This window comes from Diceros bicornis, chromosome 25 (genome assembly GCF_020826845.1).
Source record: "Diceros bicornis minor isolate mBicDic1 chromosome 25, mDicBic1.mat.cur, whole genome shotgun sequence".
In the NCBI taxonomy this organism is placed as follows: Eukaryota; Metazoa; Chordata; class Mammalia; order Perissodactyla; family Rhinocerotidae; genus Diceros; species Diceros bicornis.
Genome location: NC_080764.1, coordinates 6,762,739 through 6,783,073, shown reverse-complemented (window position 1 = coordinate 6,783,073; position 20,335 = coordinate 6,762,739). Strand labels below are relative to the sequence as shown.

Here is a 20,335-nt window from a genome sequence, read left to right as displayed (position 1 = left end):
CTCTGTACCACTGGCTGAGCAACTTTGGGTAAGTTCCCTAACCTCTGTGTCTTGGTTTCTAAGTCTGTAAAATGGGATCACTGTAAGGATGCCATGTGGTAATGCACGAAAAGTGCTCAGTAACAGTGCCTGGCACGTAGTAAGCACACAATAAATGTAGCTCTCGCTATCATTATCATTACTATTTAATGCAAAGGAAGCCAAGCTTTCCTATTCCTGGCCCCCATCTCTAATTTTGGCTGGAGCCAGTGTCACCCTTGACGCCAAGCCTTGAGCTTTGTGAACGCGGCTCCGATTTTGCCACAGGGAAGGCAGTGGTGGGAGGGCAATGTGGTTTCCTAGCCGTGTTTACAAGTGCATTTAAACAGGCTCAGAAGGACATTAAATGGAATGTTAAATGCACTCAGGTAAACCCACGATGCCTCTGTGGGAGAGTGCTAGCCTGGCATCTGCCCTGCACGGGCCTCAGCCTTGCAGGGCACAGACGCTCAGCTGCCCTGTAGGCCTGTTCCAGAGCATCAAACACGGGCAAGGAGGCAGCACAGCAGGGCTTCAGTGTGCTGTCAACTGTGCTGCGCCTGGTCTCTCCCAGGCGGTGGCCCACAGACCCTCTGGGTCCCCGCCACTCGGCCCAGATCACACTGCCCTCTAGCATGTGCTGACCAGGAATCTGCCTGTACAACCCAAGGATGCGGGGCGCCCAGGCCCAGGGAGCCACTGAGAGCTGAGCAGCACTCTCCTTCCTCCCTCGGTTCTTTCCAAAGGACCTCATCCATGTGCCAGGACGCACAGACAGTGAAGCAGTCCCTGCTCGCAGGGAGCTCCCAAGCTGCAAGGACACAGGCACCAAGAGAAAAACTGCTTTCCGGAGCAACAGCCAGCAACAGCAGGGGGTGGGGGACAGAGGTGGCCACCGTGGCAGAGAACGGGCAGAGCCTGACAAGTCTCGCTGGGGCTGTTCAGGACAGGCTGTGCAGCGATGGGCACTCTCACTGAGGGCTGGGTGGGGGCCTCTGTCAGTAGACGGAGTGGTGTGGGCACCCCAGGGCTGGGGAGCAGTGTGAGCAGCCAGAGGCTTGGCTCACGGCTCCACTCTCTACAGGGAGGACGGGGCTGGGCTCTCCTGGAGGGCAGGGCCCTATATGACCTCTGCAGCCCGGGCGGGACAGGTGGCGAGCGCTGATGAGCTTGTGCTAGAGGAGCGAGTAAGGCCGGTCATCTTGAGGAGCCCCAGGCATCGGCATGTGCCACTCTGCGCACGAACAAACCCAGGTGCAAAGGCCACCAGCTCACCCCTTGCAAGTGAGTTCCTTGGGGACGAGGCCTGACTCCTGAGCTCCTGTCTACCCTCAGCTGAAGCTCGGGTTTCAGCCAGCACCCAGCACGCATCAGCAGAGCCTCGCTCAGTGTGCACCCAGGCCCCGTCTCTGCTGCTGGCTTGCTGTGGGGCCCTGGGTGAGGCCCTGCCCTCTCTGGGGCCTGTTTCCTCATCTGTGATAAATAACTATAAGAGCCTACCTTTACTGAATGATCTTTCAACACTCTGAAGTAGATGCTATGACTACAGCCACCAGGCACAGAGAGGTTAAGTGACTTGCTCAAGGTCACACAGATAATGAGGATGGAGCTGAATTCCAGCCGAGACAGCCAGGCCCCAGAAGCTGTGCTCTTGATCATGGTGTAACACAGAGACGACAGGGAAACAAGAGGTGCCAAAGGCCCTCGGGGCTTGGCTTTGACACGTGCAGTCCCTAGAGCCCCCTTGCAAGCCTGTGGGGACAACGTGACGTTTCTTCTCACTCTGGTGCCTTTCCACCACTGCCACAGGTTGGACCAGAGTGGGCGTTTGGTGAGGCTTCAGAGCACAGCTATGCAGGACAGCTGCCTGAGTGAGGGGCACAGACACCTCGAACCCACTGCCAGGGGCAGCAGAGTGGCCCAGGACCAGTGCCCTCAAGAGCAGTGATCCTTTGTCAGGCTGACGAGATCATTCTCATCACCGTCTCTGCTGTTCAGACGAGAGCACTAGAGCCCCTGGAAGCCCCGGATCCCTCCCTCCAGAGGGTTTTTCCTCAGCTCGTTATTATTTGGTAACTCTTAAGACCTTTATTGATCATTTGATCCCCTTCCTAGACTGAAAGCCTCACAGGGGACCACGCCTGCTTTTGCTCCCAGGGACTAGCCGGGCACCCGGCACATGGATGAATGCCATAGTGACCTACAATCACACAGCTGGTGAGGCCTAGCCTTTCAGAGCGCCGTCTCCTCCCTAAGCCCATTCTGCTCTGACTGAAAGAACTCTTCATTGGGAGGAAAGGGAGAAGGTCATCCAGGAGGCCACATCTTCTTGGAGCAGATAGGACACAAGGTAAAGAAAACAGAGCAAGCACAGGAGAGGGAGAGAGTGTGATGGTGCTGGTTCCTCAGTGGCCCATGCACTCTGGGACTGGAGAGGCCCCCCCGGGTACGTGACTATGACGCGGGGCAGTGGAGGCTGGGACTGTTCTGGACTGGCTGTCCTGGGGCCATGGGGCAGAGGAGAAACGGTTATTGCTTGCTGGGCCAGAGGCTGAGAGGGAGGTGAGTGTGGGCTGTCATGGTGATAGAACCAGCGCCCGGAAATGCTGAACAGAGGGAGACAGGCCACAGATTCCAGCAACTCTGGGTCCTTTCCCACCCAGCGCTGGGACAGGGGAACAGCCTGTGTCCCCAAATCAAGCCTGAGTTCTGAAGACCTGAAGAAGCTGCCTACATGAGTCGCCGCCCTAGGGTAGGTGATGCACCTGACTGCTTCAAAGCATTCCCCTAATGGATCCCGCACTCGCCTGGGAGGAATTACTGGTCCCAAGTGACAGACAAAGAGACCCAGAGAGGCAGAAGTGACCTGCAGAGGCCATGTGGCCAGTGGAGATGGAGAATGGCCGAGAACCTAAAACTCCCAACCCCAGCCTAGCCAGAGCCACGTGCCTTGGGCTAGGGTTTGCACTGGCACCTGGGAAGCGGGGCCACTCAGCAAATCTGAGCCCTGTGGCCTTGTTTTGCGGCTAGGAGCCTGGACTGACCTGGGTTGACCTTGCTCATGCATCTAGCCCCCTCTAATCAAAACCAGCCTGTGTGCTTTTCTCCTGCTCAGGGGAGGCGCCAAAGAGCTGACAGACGTTAGGAAGAGTCAGGTGACACGAGGAATCTGATTTGCCAAATGGCTCTGGCCCCCTCGGCCCTTCCAGGAGCCATGGGGATCAGAAGCTACTCAGGTGCAAAATAAACTGGATTTTGGCCCCCCAGACACACTTTCATTTTGAGCTGTAACAATCATTACTGTGGCTGTCACACAATCGTGGTGGGCAACTGTCACAACAATGAATGAGGCTCAGGGAGGGAGGCCACTTGTCCTGTCACCCAGGCCCCATCTCCACCCACGGGCATCCACGAGCAGTCGGCCCACAGCCCGGCCAGTGGGCCTGTCCTCTTCAGACCTTCCACACAGCCTTCAGAAACCCGGGAAATGCTGCCACTTGTCCTTCGGAAGCTGTCCAAGAAGTTATCTGCTGCTTTTCAGAGTGATGCATTGCCCAGATTTAAAAATCCTAACGAGAGACGGACTTCTTTAACCACTGCTCTAGTTAACATAGATTGGGGTTGAGGCCCCCAAATCTGTATTCTGGTTAAATCTGGATTCCTGGCTTCACTTAAAAATCAGGATCTGGCCACCTAGAGCCTTTGGGTGGGGTGAGGCTCATGAGTTCAAGGCTCCACTGCACAATTAATTTGAGGCCCAGTGCCTGAAGTATCTGAGTTCCCCTAGAAGTCCTCCATTCTCCCCTCCAGCATCATTTTCAACCTGTGCTTAACCAGCTTCCCATAGCTGCCCTCCGCACAAAATCCAAACTCCTGCCCACAGTTCACCAGCCTCACAGGGTCTTGCCCTTGCTAACCTCCCCTCATCCTGGGCTCCTTGTCCCCTTGGCTCACCGTGCTCCACCATCCCACCCTTCGTTCTGCTTTTCACAAGAGCTTGGTCCACTCCCACCTCAGGGCCTTTGCACACACCCTGTGTGGCACACTGCCCCCAACTCCTCCCATGGCCACTCTTGTCTGTCGTTCAGTTTCAGCTCATGTGTGGCTTCCTCAAAGAGGCCTTCAGCTCTAGCCTATTCCTGTCTATTCCACCATTCTATCTCTTTCCTTACCAGCCGCCTCATCACGTCACAGCTAGTGACGTGGGCTGGTATCCTGACTCTGCCACTTCCCCACAGTGTGACCTTCGGCAGGTCCCCTAACTTGACTGGGCTTCAGCTTCCTCACCAATCCCCAGGGGTCATGATACCCCACCTCACCAGGCTGCCGTGAAGGCCCGTGTCTGCTCAGAGAAAGTGCATGACCCCACGCAGCCACTGTCGCTGCTTCCCACGTCATCATCTCCCCGACCCCACTCCACTGGCTGATGCGGAGGTCTGCTTTGTAACATCCTTACAATCCTTTGTAACAATCCTTAGTACAGCAAATGCTTCCAGGCCAAACCAGGAGCCTGTTACAAACTGGACACGGCTGCCGTCCTGCATTGTGTTGGTTTCCCCTTCCTGCGCACCCTCCGTTCAACCAGGGGCCTCACAACTCCACCTGGAGCCCTGCCCGCGGCAAGGCCGTTTGTCAAAGGAACAGAGCACACCCAGCCTGGCTGGAAAAGAGGCTTAGGCCACCCTGGCCTCGGGACTTGACAGCTTACTCAGGGCAGTCGCTCTGTAAAACCCCCTCTCCTTGATGCAAGCAGGACTCCCCCGTCCACCACAAACACTCACTCTCCTCCCCATAAATCTGCTTCTTATAAAACTTGATTTGGGCCCAGGTCCTCATTTTGGGCAGTCGACCCCACAGCCCCACAGCTGGGAGGTCTCATAAGGTGCAAGCTGAGCTGCCTGTGTGGGCTGCCGTGGAAGTCTGGACAGTGCGACCCGAGCCAGCCCCCAGGAACCTCACAGCATGGCCTTCATGTCCTTGGGGGACACGGCAGTGCTGGGTCATCAGGCCCGCTTGTCTTGGAGGAAACCGCCTAAACGAACACCAACGATTCTAAGGAGTCCATTAAAGTCATTCTGCCTAATTATCCTGGGTTTTGTACTTGTTAAGTGTTTTTCTCTTTTCTTTCTCGGGAACTGTTTTCAAATAAAAATCAGGCCCAGGGCCCCTGAGTCTCCCCCACAGCCTTTGTTAGCTTTAGCACATGCTGGGCACTCTATACCCAGGATCTCATTCCATCCTCCAGAGACCCTGCCAGGTCAACACCACGGCCCCATTTGCTGGACGAGGCAGCTGAGGCTCAGCACATCGGAGCTGCCCGAGGAAGGGCTGCCAGCCAGGGGGCGGCAGAACTGGACTCACACTTGGTCCAGAGCCCAGGTGCCCTTTTCGTTCCCCACCTTTCAGTGTGAGCCACTCTCCGGCCTCCTGCTGGTGCCCCAGACTGGAGGTATGGCCCTTACAGGAGGCCCCTCCATGCCCCCCAACACTTCCTCCTTGTCAAGGTCAGCGATGGGGGAGGGGCTTAGGCCGGGGCAAGGCCATGCAGCTATCTTGTCCTCCTTCCATTTCTATTCCCTTGACTGCACAGAACCCCCAGGCCCCAGGAGCACCCACCCTCGCCTCTGCCCTCAGCCTGCTCTGCTGCAGCACACAGCCTGCCTCGAGATTCCGGACCTTGCGATCACCTTAAGCAATATAGCCTCTCATACCTTCACAAATGCTGTTCCCTCTGCCTGGAAGACCCTCTCCTCTAAGCACATGAGTCCTGGCTTCTGGCCAGCTATTCCACCTCACAGCCCTGCTACCTTGGGCCCAAACTCTGACCACCACTGCCCTGACACCAAAAACCCTCACCTGCTGGGCTTGGCTGGAGGCCAGTCTCTGTCCCAGTCTGGGCTGGCCCCAGCTGCCCCAGCACTTGGGCTGGCCAGGAGTGTTCCTGGGTCCCTCTGTACTGCCCCAGCTGGCCCGCCCTCCCACCAGGCCTCCAGAGGGCAGCAGGGTCCTGACCACAAGGACCCTCCACTGGCTGGTGACCCAGCAAACACGCAGCAGATGGTTGTTGGTGCACCAGCCTCGTGGAGACTGAGAAACTGGCACTCAGCCTGGGCAGGCCTTGAGCCCCTCTTGGGGAAGGGGACCATGGAGAACGGGCTACACCCAGCCCCCAGCCCAGAAAGGAACACAGCTTTTCTGGTCACATCCGCCTATTTGTGGCCCCACCTCACCTCCACATAAAAACGCCAGGAACCCCCACAGCCGTGGTAGAGAGGGTAGAGGGAGGGGCCTGGAGGAGCTTCCTGCAGAACCAGCACCAGAAGCACAAAACAGCCCTTCGGGGCCACCACCAAAACTCCCTGCCTTGACACGGCGGCCCCCTGAACTAGGACATGGGAAAGGGGTGTCCAGGGGCTGCCTGTTCCTGTGGGGGTGGGGGCGCTGCCTGGCCGGCACAGGCAGTACTCACCGTTGGAGCGGTGGATGCAGGTGTGCTGGTTGTCACTGAGGAAAAAGCCACTGTGGCACTGACACTCGTAGCTGCCCATGGCATTGACACAGATCTGCTGGCAGCCACCGTTGTTGTCCTGACACTCGTCCACGTCTGTGAGAAGAGGAAGAAAAGAGAAGAGAAATCACATCTGCAGCTGGAAGAGAGGGGTGACCGGCTGGTGGGACATGGATGCAATCAGTTTCCCTACACTGCATGGAAGTGGCTCCATGGAGGTACTCCACGGAGCTATACTACTACAGTGACACTCTGCAGAGGTACTCCCCGGTGGTACTCCATGGTGCTACACCACAGTGATACTCTACAGAGGTACTCCACGGTGCTACACCACAGTGATACTCTACAGAGGTACTCCCTGGTGGTACTCCACGGTGCTACACCACAGTGATACTCTACAGAGGTACTCCCTGGTGTACTCCATGGTGCCACACCACAGTGATATTCTACAGAGGTACTCCCTGGTGGTACTCCATGGTGCTACACCACAGTGATACTCTACAGAGGTACTCCCCAGTGGTACTCCATGGTGGTTCTCCACAGTAGTACTCCACAACAGAATCCCACAGAGTTACTCCACAGAGGTAGATAGTCACAATGGCTGTAATGCTAACTGACCCTGATTCTCCTGTGTGCCTAGCACTGTTCTAAGCATCTTACCTGTATTAACCTCTGTAATCCTCACAGCAATCCTTTAAGTCAGATCCAGGTATTAGCCCAGTTTATAGATGGGAAAACTGAGGTACACAGAGGCAAACTCACCTGTGCAAGGTCCCACAGAGGCAGGATTCAAACCTGGTGGTCTGACTTCCAAACCTGGGCTCTCACTCATGTTGCCAGACTCTCCCTCTCTAGGAAGATTTTGCAACCTGCACCATCTACCCTCAACACACAGAGCCCTGCCAACCAAATTCCACTGTCCCCTCTTTTTCAATCACACCTCAGATTCACAACTGCAGCACTAGACCTTGTAGCTTGGGAGAGGCTGGAGGACAAGGCAGCCTGTTAAAATGCCCCCCTCGCTAGAGGCTTTCTGCCTTGAAAATTGATTTTAAAAGCCCAGAGAATGAGGAGGTTTTTAAAAGGTCCTGACCTCTGGCTGCCGAGACTGCCGCGGAGGGCTGCCAAGCGGTCTTTCCCTCTTTCTGGGAGAGACAGACCTCAGGGCCAACACTCATTTTTGGCCAGAGGCTGCTGGCACAAAGGGTGCTGTTGGCTGAAAAGAGTCTTTATGGAGTTCTGGTCTTGAACAGAACAGCATGTTTCAATTACCAAAGTCATAACCCCCTACACTGTCAGTTTGTTTAATGAAAGAAGGGCTTCTTAAACCTTAATGTGCCATGTCTGTATTGTCATTTTAATAGGCAAATATATGAAACCACAAAGGCAACGTGAGCTACTGGCTGCCTCTAGCCAACCCTCAACCCTCAACCCCCAACCCCCAACACACACACACACACACACACACACACATTCACTTTGGCCTTGAGCTTTTTATACGGTTCTTTTTAACACAGCCATCTTTTACTACCGGGACCAGAAGGATGTGAATAGGTAAGCAATCAGTCAGAGCGACCTCACTGAGCCAGGAGAGGACTCAGCTCTGGCGCTATTTCAGTGGGGTCCTACTTAGGCTCAGGGACTACAGACCACTTCACCACCCAGGAGACTGTGTGGCTGCCTTTGAGGCCGACGGTGAGGCAGGTCATTATTCTCCAGCAAGCTCAAATGTCAGCTGTGTGGCAGCCAGGAGGGAGGCAGAGCTCTGAACTCTAAAAGCCACCAACAGTTACAGCTAAAATAGTAAAGGTGGCTCTTTCTGAGAGGAGACCAAGAGTGGGATCCTGGGGTAAGCTGGGAAGGACTGAGAGGGATTATTCTGAAAACCTTCAACAAAGTCCTACTGATGGCTCCCTAAAGGCCCAGTGGCAGTGTCACCTTTGCTGGGGCACCTCCCCTCCACACTGCCTCTGGGCAAGGTTGTCCCCTGCCTGCACTAGACTATGAACAGCTCTAAGCCAGGCACCGTGTCCTGTTCATCCTATTAATAACAACACAAAGCTAACACTCCTTGAGTGAACTTTTATGTCAAGCATGGGGCTTCACGAATATCAACTCACTCGATCCTTGCAGCAACCCTGGGCGATAGGTTGTGTTACTGACCCCACTTGACAGATGAGGACACTGAGGCATAGAGAGTTGAAGTAACTTGAGCAAAGTCACACAAATTCTGAGTGAAGGCAGAACTCAAACCCGCTGTCCAGCTCCTGAGCACGTACCTTTAGCCCCTGCTAAGCTGGCCACACTGTCAAGTGCATTCAGATGAATGCTATGAAGAACTGGCTACTCTTAACACTTGCTCACGCTGGGTGTTACCTTGAACATACACTCAGGAACCCCAGATGCAAAGGCAAAGGCAAAGCCAGAGCCAGCCTGCCACCAGTGACATAAGGACTGTCCCAGCACACCTGGGCTCAGTCTGTCTCTAGCCCAATAAGACCCCAGAGAGGCGCTGATGCCTGCGTGCTGGCACACATGTAACAGTGAGATTTGCACAGGGGTAGCTGGTCCTGGGACTCAGTCCAGACCCCCTTCAAGTCACATTCTTTGCTGTTCTTCCTCCAGTTCTCAGATTCTTTGCTCTGTACTTTGGCTTCCCCAGCCCAGTAAAGATTCAATTGGTAAACCAAACAAAACAGACATAGGCCCTCAAACGCTGAATTCATGGTGGGGAAACACTACTTCGACCCCACCATGAACAAGCCCCCTGGTGCCACCCATCTGGCCCGACCCACTCTTCACCTCACTGGAAGCCAGGAACCAAACAGTGGTTGACGTAACACATCTACAAACTCTCAATGAGCTGGCAGAGTGGCTGGGCCTTGGGACATGGCTGTTTACACTAGCAGGGAACAATGACCCGCCAACACTGATGAATAATTTGAAACAAATGCAAGGCCATGTAAACATTTCTTTTCCCCACTCCCAAATGATAAAGCCCCAAGATTAAGCAGGAGGGAAGAGGGGGCTGCCCCCTCTGTACCCTTTTTCCACTGTGGTCCATACACAGGCCTCCCCGCCCCCAAGTTGGGCAGGAAATCATGGTTGCAGAATCCCTTTGGGTAGCCTGTGGCAGTTATCTAGGAGCTGGATTAATGGCCTGAGGCCCCACCTCACACCCTCACACTCCCATGTCCCGAGCCCTTCAAACGGGACCCACAGTGAGGTGTGAAGAGTGACCAACTGGAGCATCGGGTCCGTGAGACGGCTGTTCACCGGCCTAGGACAGACTGGGTTCCCCTGGGGGCCCTCACCAGGCCCAGCAGAGCCCCTTGGCTCTCCTGAAGGGGGCAAGCCCAGGACACACTGCTCCTTGGTCCCCCAGGCCTTGGCACATTCTGTTATGAGAGGTGCCCCATGGCCAGGAGGGAGCCTACACCTGGGAGTCAGACAACCTGAGTTCTGCCCCTGACCTGTGGCCTGTGGGAGGTTCCTAGGCCTCATCCCCAGGAGGGACTGCAGACTGTGTCCTCCAGGAAGCCCTCCTGGGGTGCTGAGGCACACACAGCCCTCTTCCTTCTCTCCCAGGGAACTGACTGTTCCATGTACTGATGGGCCACTGTGTGGGAATCCCACCCCACCACCCACGTCCCCCCAGAGATGAGCACCCAGGTTGGCAGGGAGGGGCTGGCAGCCTTATTATCATAAATAACAGCACTTTCTGCTGGCTGGGCCCTGGTTTGGCACTCTCAGGCACTATCTTAACAAATCTGCACAACAGCTCCACACAGGGGGCATTATCCTTATCATCCTGATTCTCAGATGAGAAAACTGAGGACCAGAGAGGGAAGAGACTTGCCCAAGGCTATAAAACAGGCGGAAGGGGGATTTGAAGCCCAATGAGTCTGTGTCCAAAGCCCTTACTCTGCTCTTCCGTGATTCAGCTTCTCGGAACGAGGACGCTTCAGGCCCGATCGTGGCAGTGAGAGTAAATTCCTTGGATATTTATGCTTACAAACCTCCCCAGAACCCACACGCTCATGTCTCCAAACCCTGGCGCAGAAGCTCCCTCCGCTCCAAAGTCCTCCTGGTGCCCAGCAGAATTTGCTTGCCCCTGGCTCCCAGACCAGGTGTACCTTTGCTCACGACTTCCTTCCCCTGCCCTGGACCTTGGGCTTGGTCATGCTGTCTCTGCTCTGAGCTGAGGACAGACCTGAGTCTCTTCTATATCCTTGTAGAGGGTCAGGCTGAGTGTGTGCTCAGGTGTCAGCAAGATAAACTGAATAGCACACATGTGCTTGCACATGCCAGACACAGGGAGCTCACTACCATACAAGGCCAGTCCACTGGAGCAGAGCACTGTCCTGGTTCCTACTGGGAACGCAGAGAGGGCTCATTCAAGGTTCCCCATAGCCTGCCCACCTTCCAGTAGCCTCCCCTATTTCTGCTGTTCTCTGAACACACCCTCTCATACACACTTGACTTCATACACACACATGCATCTCCTCTTGGGACACCCTCTGCCTCCTTGTCCAGGCAGAAGATCTTCTTGCCTTTGAAATCCACCAGAAACCTTTCTGTTCATTCATTCCCTCCACAAACACTGGGCAACTACCATGTGCCACACTCTCTGGGAGTTGCCAGGGGCACTGAAGTGAACACCACTAGTTAAGTCCCTGCTCACTGGGCTGCTGGTGTATCGGACCCGAGCACTGGGAGGCTTTGTGGAGGAGGCGATGTGGGAGCCGGGGCGAGGAGAGTGGGGAGATTGGTGACCTGAGGCTGGAGGATGAGGAGGAGGTGTTCTGGAAGCAAATTCTTGTGGAAGGGGCAGGGCGAGGTATAGATGGGGAAGGGCCTGTGACCACTTGGGCAGGAGAGGAGTTCTGGAAGCTTTGTGGCCTGTACATCCCCCCTCAAGAAGATCCCATCAGGGCTCTCACAAACCGTGGCCCCCATTGCCACCAGTCCTGCTGGCAGACGGGACAGTCCTTGGGGAAGATGTCTGTGCAGCCAGACAAGCCAGAGTTCATCAACCACCGACGCCTTGTGGAGGCTGAGCTTGTGTGCAGTGAGGGCCCTGAGTAAGCCTGTTTCCAATCCGTGGTCCCTGATCCCTGAACAGGCTCCGGGTGGGATGCAGGCGTGCTCTGCCTCCGAGTCCTGCTGGCAGCTCGTGGTCCTTCATCTTTATTTATGGCCACAGCTGAATGTTCCCAGAAGGCAGGGAGCTCCTCAGCACAGGGACTTAGCTACAAAGCAGAGAAGAGGCCCGTGGGTTCTGAGGCAGACTCTAGAGGGCTCCTCTTGGGAAACCCTTCTAATTGGCAACAGAATTGAAGGACGTGGCATGGAGACAGAACCCCAAAGGCCCCCTGTCTGTGAGGGTCGGCCAAGAGCCTTCATCATGGGCTGCCTGGACTAGCCAGGTCACCCTCTGGAAGGCACCAGCCTGCAGCCTCCCTGGGTGAATGTGCTCCCTCCATTAACACACAAATGCATCTTTGACTGCAGGGGCTGATGGAGTTAGGAGCCCCTAACTCTTCTGGGCCAGTGGTGGGACTGGTAGGCAAGGGAGCTAGGAAGGGAGAGGAAGCTGAACGGTGGCTGGTCCCTGCTCGGGGGGCCCTCAGCTGGTAAGGCTGGGAGACACCCTCTGAAAGAGATCATTCTAGTGAGGTCTGAGATAAAAGACATATGGCCTACGCTCCTTGAAGGCTGCTCCCCAGCCTGAGGCCCCGCGCCTGGTACGCAGTGAGCACTCATTCATTCAGCCAACAGCCAAGGGAGGATGGAAGACGGGAGGGAGGGAGGTAGACAAGGGTGCCAAGGAGGGCAAAAGAAGGTCCTCACTCCAGCTCTGCCGTGCCGCCACCTAGCCACCCTGCCTGAGAACTGGCTTGGTTGAGAAGCCCCGCCCCCTTTCCCTCCCACACCCAAGCAGTCACCAAGGCTGCTGACTCCTCACCACCTTGCCCATCTGTCTCATCTCCACTCCCATGGCCCAGCCCTGGCTTGGGCCTCAGCCTCTCCCCACGGGCGTAGTCTCCATGCTCCTTCTGGATCTCCCGGCCTCCAGCCTCTCCCTACCAGTCCCACTGGCCACTGTGACGACTCTAGTCAGAACAGGACACAGCACCTCGGCACCAAAGATCAAGTCCAAATAGCATCTCTGGGGTCAGGTGTCTCCACCTCACTCTGCAGCACCCTGCACAAGCACAGGTCTGGATGCTGGGGTGAGGGAGACAGCCCTCAGGTGTGACTCTGCCCAGCTCTGCTCGGTGTGCTCACCACTCACAGGCAGAGGCCACCCCCACCCTTACCAGCCACTGAAGAGTCTGGGATGGGCCTATGCACTGTGATGGATATGGTTGTTTTCCAGCAAGAAGGGTTTCCAGAGCCGACACCAATGGGCTGTAGTTTGATCTCTTTCCGAAAGGCCTCTGTAGGCAGGACTGTGGTTTGCCCATGAGGTTTGCTTTTTGGCCCAAAGTGCTGGTGTTTGTTTTTATTAATAGCTGGCTGTTTGTCCCACTTTGGACCAGGAATCCAGGTTTGCAGTTATTTATAACTAAAAATTACTTCTGGATCCAGCTTTGGTTGCCTTGTGTTTCCCATGAACGTTTCACGATTTGTAACAGAGCCTCTGTGTTCTGCCTGGACCCCGCCCATGTTTTCCTGGCTGCCAAGAGCCTACTGTGTGTCAGGCCATCCATGCCTGGCTCTGGCATTCTGGCTCCCACTGAGGGTCCGGGAACAGAGGCAGAGGCACCAACCCATCTCAGGAACCAAACTCGACCTCCAACCCTGAGAGCTCCCTCCTGGTCCCCGAGGGCTGAGGCCCCAGCCCTCCCTGGCTCCTTTCAGAAGGGAGGCTTAGGCAGAAAAGCTGTTTGGCTATTGAGCGGCTCTTGCAAAATTGCATTTGATGAGTTAAGTGTAAATAAAGGAGAACCAGATGGATTAGATTTCTGGTAAAATACACATGGGTCTTAGAGCTTTGGGGCCCAAGTTCTGCCAGATCTGGGACACTCCTGGAGCTGTTAGAGGTGCTGGCACAGGAAGCCAGGGGGTATGACTGGTCTGGGCATCAGCTGGGGCCTTCTCAGGGGCTCCTGACTCCCCAGCAGGTCAGCTGTGTGTGGAAGACACAGGGTCTCCCACTGCAGCCCTGCTCTGACACTGAGCCTCTTAGGCTGGGCCCAAGTCCTCCATGAGTGGTGGGTCGGCTTTCCAGACAGGCAAGCCCACGGCACACACCCAGACCCGAGGAGCGAGGCCAGGGCAGGCCAGAGCACTGTTGAAGCTACTGGCCTTCAGGGTCTGGTCACCGCATCCCTCATCTGGGCCCCAGCTCAATCCCAGCTGCTGCCTTGTGGTCCCCCAGCGATGGCTGAGCAGCGACGAACATCTCTAAGGACCGGGATTTTGCTGCCTAGCTGCGACTGCCAACCGCTTTGCCTTATAATAATCTGCATGCTGCCTCCCGGTGATCACCACCTACGGGTCTTGGTTCTTGCCCTGCGAGTCACACCAGTTGGAGCACAGGATTCAACGAGTAACTTGCTGTGTAACTGTGGGCAGGTCGCTTAACCATCTTGGGCCTTGTTATCCTTCTCTATAAAACAGGGACAATAGCACCTGAATTGTTCTGGGAATTAAAGAACACGATGGAGGTGAAGCACTTGGTACGGTGCCCGGCACAGATGCTAGCCAGGGCTGAACATAGCCACCGCAAAGGCTTCGGGGCTTTGGGGGACGGTAAAGTCCCTTCCAAAGCGGAAAAGTGACAGCAAATTGCATCTGAAGGGAGCGCTCAGCCCTGCCTTGGCCTTCCGTCTTCAAGCAGAGCAGCTTCAGCTCCTGGAACTGCTCCCTCCTGATGGAGGTTCTGGCCTGCTCGCCACCTGAGTCACCCTTCTTGGGGGGCCCCAGCCTATCACGTGCTTAACGTTGGCCCAGAACTGGACACAGGGCCATGCATGTGGCCTGCTCTGGGTGTGAGACAAGCCCTACCCTCTCATGCTCTGCCCAAGCTACCTCTTTCATTTCTCAAATCACTTATTCTTATTGAGATATAATTCACATTACATAAAATTCACCATCTTAAAGGGCATACTTCAATGATTTTTTGTATATTCACAAGGTTGTGCAAACATCACCACGATCTAGTTCCAGAACATTTCCATCACCCCAAAAAGCAGCCCAGGACCCATTATCAGTCCCAATTCTCCCCTCCTCCAGCCCCTGGCAATCACTAGTAGTCTAGTTTTTGTCTTTACAGATTTGCCTATTCTGGATATTTCATTGAAATGGCATCATACTATAGGTGGCCTTTTGTGTCTGGTTTCTTTCACGGAGCTTAATGTTTTCAAGGTTCATCCACAATGTAGCACGTGTCAGTACTTCATTCCTTTCTATGCCTGAATAATACTCCATTGTATGGATAGACCACATTGTGTTTATCCATTCACCAGGTGATGGACATTTGGGTTGTTTCCACTCTTTAGCTATTATGAATAATGCTGCTACGAACATTCATGTACAAGTTTTGTGTGAATGTGTTTCAGTTCTCTTGGGTATATACCCAGGAGTGGCATTGTTGGGTCATATGGTAACTCTATGTTTAACTTTTTGAGGAAATGTCACTGTTTTCCACAGTGACTACACACCATTTTACATTCCCACCAGCAAAATATAAGGTTTCCAACTTCTCCACAGCCTCATCAATACTTGTTATTTTCCGTTGTTTGTTTTTAAAAAATTAGAACCATCCTAGTGGGTGTGAAGTGGTATCTCATTATGGTTTGATTTGCATTTCTCTATCTAATGATGTTGAGCATCTTTTCACGGCTGATTGTCCATCTGTATATATCTTCTTTGGAGAAGTGTCTGTTCAAATCCTTTGTCCATTTTTAAATTGGGTTATTTGTCTTTTCACTGTTGAGTTGTAAGAGTTATTTATATATCCTAGAGACTAGACCCTTATCAGATATACGGTTGACAAGCACTTTCTCCCATTCTGTGGACACCGCCTCCTTTAGAGCGGCCTCAGGCAGCACTAGACCCGGGAGCTCAGTGCACCCATAAGGCCAGGTCAGTGAGGCCTGGGCTCCTCTGGGCACTGTTCCTGGAGATGGCACCCTGTCCCATGGCTTTACCAGCCACCTATTTGCCAATGCTGCCCAAACCTCTGGGCCTGCCTGCTCCTCTGCTCCCCAGACTAGACCTCAGTGGCTGACCCGGCACCTGCACCTAGAAGCCCAACAGGCAGGACAAACCTAACAGGGCCCACACTGAACCCCTAACTCTACCTCCCACAAACACAGAAGAGAACAAAGCCAAGCCCGGTCCTGCCCTCAGCCTTCCCCATCTTAGCCAATGGCAGCACAACTCACAGTCGCTTCAGCCACAACCCCTGGCCGTCATCCTCGACACCTCCCTACCCCACTCCCCACATCTAATCCCTTAGCAGGTCCGGTACCGTCAGCTCCACCTGCAAATGAAGCCCAAATACCACGACATCTCCTCACCTCCATCCCTGGAATTGCTGGGCCCACGCCCCTCATCTCTGGCCTGCGTTCTTGTGTTGGCCTCCCCACTGGCCTCCCTGCTTCCACCCTTGCCCTGCCGCCCCACGCAGTGACCTCTAAGTGTCAACCAGCTGGGCTAGGCCCCTGCTTGAAAGCCTCCAAAGGCTTCCTCGCTCGCTTTGAATAAAACACGAACTCTCTTTCCTGGCTGACCAGGCCCAAGTGAACTGCTTTGCCCACACCTCCTAGCAGCCTCCTCCTTGCTCATCCGACTGCAGCACGCTGTGCCCTGGCTGTCCCTTGACCACAGCTACTTGTTCCCATCTCGAGGCCTTCGTACCTGCTGTTCCCCTGCCTGGAACGTTCTTCCCTGACCTTGGCATGGCTGGTTCCTCCTCATTCAGACCTCAGCTCACATGTCACCTCTACAGAGATGTTCTCCCTGACCACCAAGCTAAAGCAGCAGTCACCCATACTGCCTGCTGTCTACTCGGTACTTCCATCTACCCTGTCCTTCCTTCTACCCAGTACTTCCATCCACTCGGTACTTCCATCTACCTGGTATCTTCTGCGTGTCTGTCTCTCTGTCTCCCCAGAGAATACAGAGTCCTTGAGAACTAAGGTCATGTCTGTCTTCAGCATCGCTATATCCCAGGGTTTTAAACAGTGCATGGGACACATAATCCCCATCTGCGGACCGAGTAACTGACTGAGAACTACAAAACGTGGTTGGGCAGGCAGCTCTGGCCTGGGGGCCCTGGCTCTAGGCCTGTCCCATCAGGGATGAGCGGTGTGGCCCCAGAGGGTCTGCCCAGGGAGGTCCCGGAGCTCCAGGACCCAGTCAAGGAAGGCAGTCCTAGATGAGTGATGGGAGTGAGTGCTGGCCAGCAGGTCTTTGGGGGACAGAGGCCATCGGCTCATCAGGAGGGTGAGCGAGGGCTGGTCAGAGAAGAGCTGTGCCCATTTGCCTGTGTCAGCTTTGCCTGGGAGTGGCCCCATCCTGGGGTCAGCACAGCCCTGCCTGTGGGGAGCCTGTGGAGAGGATGGAGGAGGAGGAGACTCCCTCAGACACGCCAGCATGTGAGCACTGGTGCTCAATGAATGAACGGACCACACAGGGGCTCCTGTAAGTGAGCACAGCCCCATGTCCTCCTGCTTTGTCGGTGCCTTCAGTGGGATGAGGACCACAGTCCAGCTAAAGAAGAGCCGTTCTAACTGGGCACTGCTTCAGGAAGCAGGTAGAGAGGGTGGGGGTCTGGAGACAGTGGGTGCCCTCCTGAATGACACCTTGTTGACCTCTGTCTATGCCACTTACAGCAAGACCAGCTCTTCCTCTGATCTCTCAAGCACAGCAGGACGGGAGGGAAGCCCCACTCCCTGAGCCCCTGCTCTGTGCCAGGCACTCTTGCTCCAGGGTCACACCTAGTCTCAGCCCAGGGCAGCAGCAGTGTTATAACCAGGAGCTCTGAGTGGCGAGCAGCCTGCCCTCGGCCACCAGCACGTGGGTGACAGGGTCAGGATGGGAACTGGACGCTTTTGCCAACCCCCCGCAACCCCCCGCCCAGGCCTCTGACAGCGCAGCTGCGAACACGATCCTGGCTGGACATCTGTGGGAGCCACTGGAGTTTTTAAAAATTTCTTTTGATGGAGATAGGAGTGGAGAAGTGGAAAGAGGGAAGGAGAGGAAAACCAAACAAACAAATTATGGACCCAAAGCGAGGAGCTCTAAGAAAGGAGAGGGGAAATGCTCTGACAGGATCCTGAATGAACATCCTCTGAAATAAAAGAGGCCCGCAGAGTGCGACTACCTGTGCACGGGGCGGGCGGGGGAGTCTCGCTGCCTCAGGAAAAACGTCCCTGAACCAAGCAGGGCCCAGGAGCCTCCCACGTTGCCCCGGCTAACACAGGTCCTCTGGCCAGTCACCATGCCCGACTCCAGTCGGCTCCAAGGACTTACTTCCAGCATCAACTTCCCACTCTCAGTACTGCCTGGAATTCTGAACATCGGGGCAGCAATTCTTCCCGACTGAACTCGGCATTTTCTTCCACCTTCCAAAGCTGTTGTGTAAAATCCAGGCCTTTCCACTTGTCAGGCTATTGTGTGTGCTTCATGGTGGCCAGTTCTCTTTCTCCTTCCCGCCAGCGCCCTCCACGTGCACACCAGTCGCCACCTGGGAGTTCTCCCTGAGTGTGAGGCTCCCAGCAAACCCCAGGCCCGAGGCTCCTGCCTCGGTCCTGCGATGGCTCCTTCACTGGCTCACTGTGAGCGGGCTTGTCCCTTCCTGCTCTCAGCAGTCCCTCGTGGCCAGGCCCTGGGGGGTCATGTGGCCACAAGACTGAGAAATGACTTTGTGCTGACAGAGTGGACACACTTCAGAAAGCGGCAGACTGAGGGGCTGCAGGAAGGCAGAGGTGGAGGCTGACATGGCCCCAGGGAGCTTCGTGGAAAAGGGGGCACTAAGCTTGGCTGAAGCAGTGGAAAGATCACCATGCCTCCCCATGGCCAGCCCCACCCCTTCCAGCCCCAGTTTTCGGCCACTTCCTTTCCATGGCATTCCTCCTCTCAAGAACCTAGCATGGCTCCCCAACACCTGTCCAATAAAACTGTTCTATTATTTAAAAATTTGAATTTACAAGGAATTTTGAAAAACAGCACACACACACAAAAAGGATCAACAAACCTACACTCCAGCTACAACCATAATCGTGAGCATCTATTTTGTTTGCCTTTTTTCATGCACTGATTTTCACCTAGTGGTAATGAGTCACTCTGTACACGACCTTTCCCCTTCCTCACAGAGAGTTGAGTTGGAGCGTTTTCCATGGGACTCAGTCCTGACTGCCCTTCTTGCCTGCTGCTTGTCCAGGAGGCAAGGGACCCCCACCATGCCCTCGGTGCGCTCGTCTCCATGCCACCCCATTGATAAACTCCCCTGTGAGAGACACGTCTGGGCAGCTACCCCCCTTTCCATTTTAGGGATTATTTCCTTCAGATGGATTCCCAGAAGTGGGGTTCCTGGGTCAAAGACTGTGGCCTTTTTCTTACCACCGGACCCCTTGAGTCTGCACACGATTTGCTAATTTCCCCTGAGTGCGTGTGCTTGAGCAGGTGCTTCATCTGAAGTCACCTTTCTGATGCCCACATCTCCCCCAGAGAACTGGCTGTGATGAACCACCTGTGTTTGTTCTTTCAGTCATTCACTCAACAAGTGCCCAAGGCCCTGCCCTGGGGCAGGGAGTAAACAGTGAGCATGAGGTCAAGGCCTGCCCTCAGGGAGCAGCCCGTCCAGGGTGGAGAGGTGGGTGAGACCAACAGAGATCAACTGCTGATGGGGTCAGAGCTGTGCAGGGAGGAAGAAGGTGCTGTGGAGAGGGACCAGAGGCCTAACCGAGAGGCAGGGGAGCCCCTCTCTAAGCCACGTGAGGACCAGCCAGGGAAAAGTGCGCTTGGTGGTAGGATGGGGGGTGCACGCATGTGTGTGCAAATACATGTGCACACGTGGACGTGCGTGTATGTGCGTGTGTGTGGTGAGCCTGAAGCAGCAGCTGAGGCCCTGGCGGCTGTTGAAGGAGGGGCTGGAGCCAGGCTTGAGCCCGTGACGTGCCCAGTGTGCAGCCAGAGGTGATCCCCCGACATTCCTCCATTTGCCAGCCTCAGGTCTCCGGGACTCAGACCCCAAGAGCATTTACACTCCTGGCTCTGCCCACAGAGACCACCTTTTTACAGATCGTCGTCTACTCCGGAACCTTCTCTCCTACCTGGCCAAGCCTGTCCCACCTCTAGGCTTTACACATGCCGCTCCCTCCTCCCCTCATCCCCTCTCCACCTCAACCTGGCAATCTTTCACTCACTCCCAGCAGGGTGAGATCCCCGCCCCACCTGCCAGTACTTGGTGTAGCATCGATTACACTAAGGATGCCATGGTGGGAGTATTTCTGCATACAGCCAAGAGCTCCTGGAAGGTGAGACTCCCGTCTGAGGGATCTCAGGACCCCCGACCTGGGACATGTGGCACTCGCGGCACTTGCTGACCCAGAGGTTACAAACCGTTTCTCCCAGGCACATCTGCTGTGCCAACCAGACAGCCACAGCAGCAGCTCTCAGTGCCCACAGGCTTCCAGGCCCCCCCCAGCCTGGGCTCTGACTCCTGTCCCACATCTTGGCTATGCAATTACACACCAACAGCAGGAGAAGTTCGCATGGAATACTGGGGGGACGCAGCACACAAACATCCACGCATGATCATAACCATATAAAGTCAGGTCACACACAGGC

The 20,335-nt window shown here is 55.1% G+C and overlaps 1 protein-coding gene across 2 annotated transcripts in view; it reads right to left on the bottom strand.

The window, feature by feature from the left end:
* SCUBE1 (signal peptide, CUB domain and EGF like domain containing 1) overlaps positions 1–20,335 on the bottom strand; it is a 140,834-nt gene that overhangs the window by 86,584 nt on the left and 33,915 nt on the right. For both annotated transcript variants that reach the window (XM_058568188.1, XM_058568189.1), the window contains exon 4: positions 6,488–6,622. In XM_058568188.1, the coding sequence (XP_058424171.1) occupies positions 6,488–6,622 (135 nt within the window). The remainder of the gene's footprint in view (positions 1–6,487; positions 6,623–20,335) is intronic.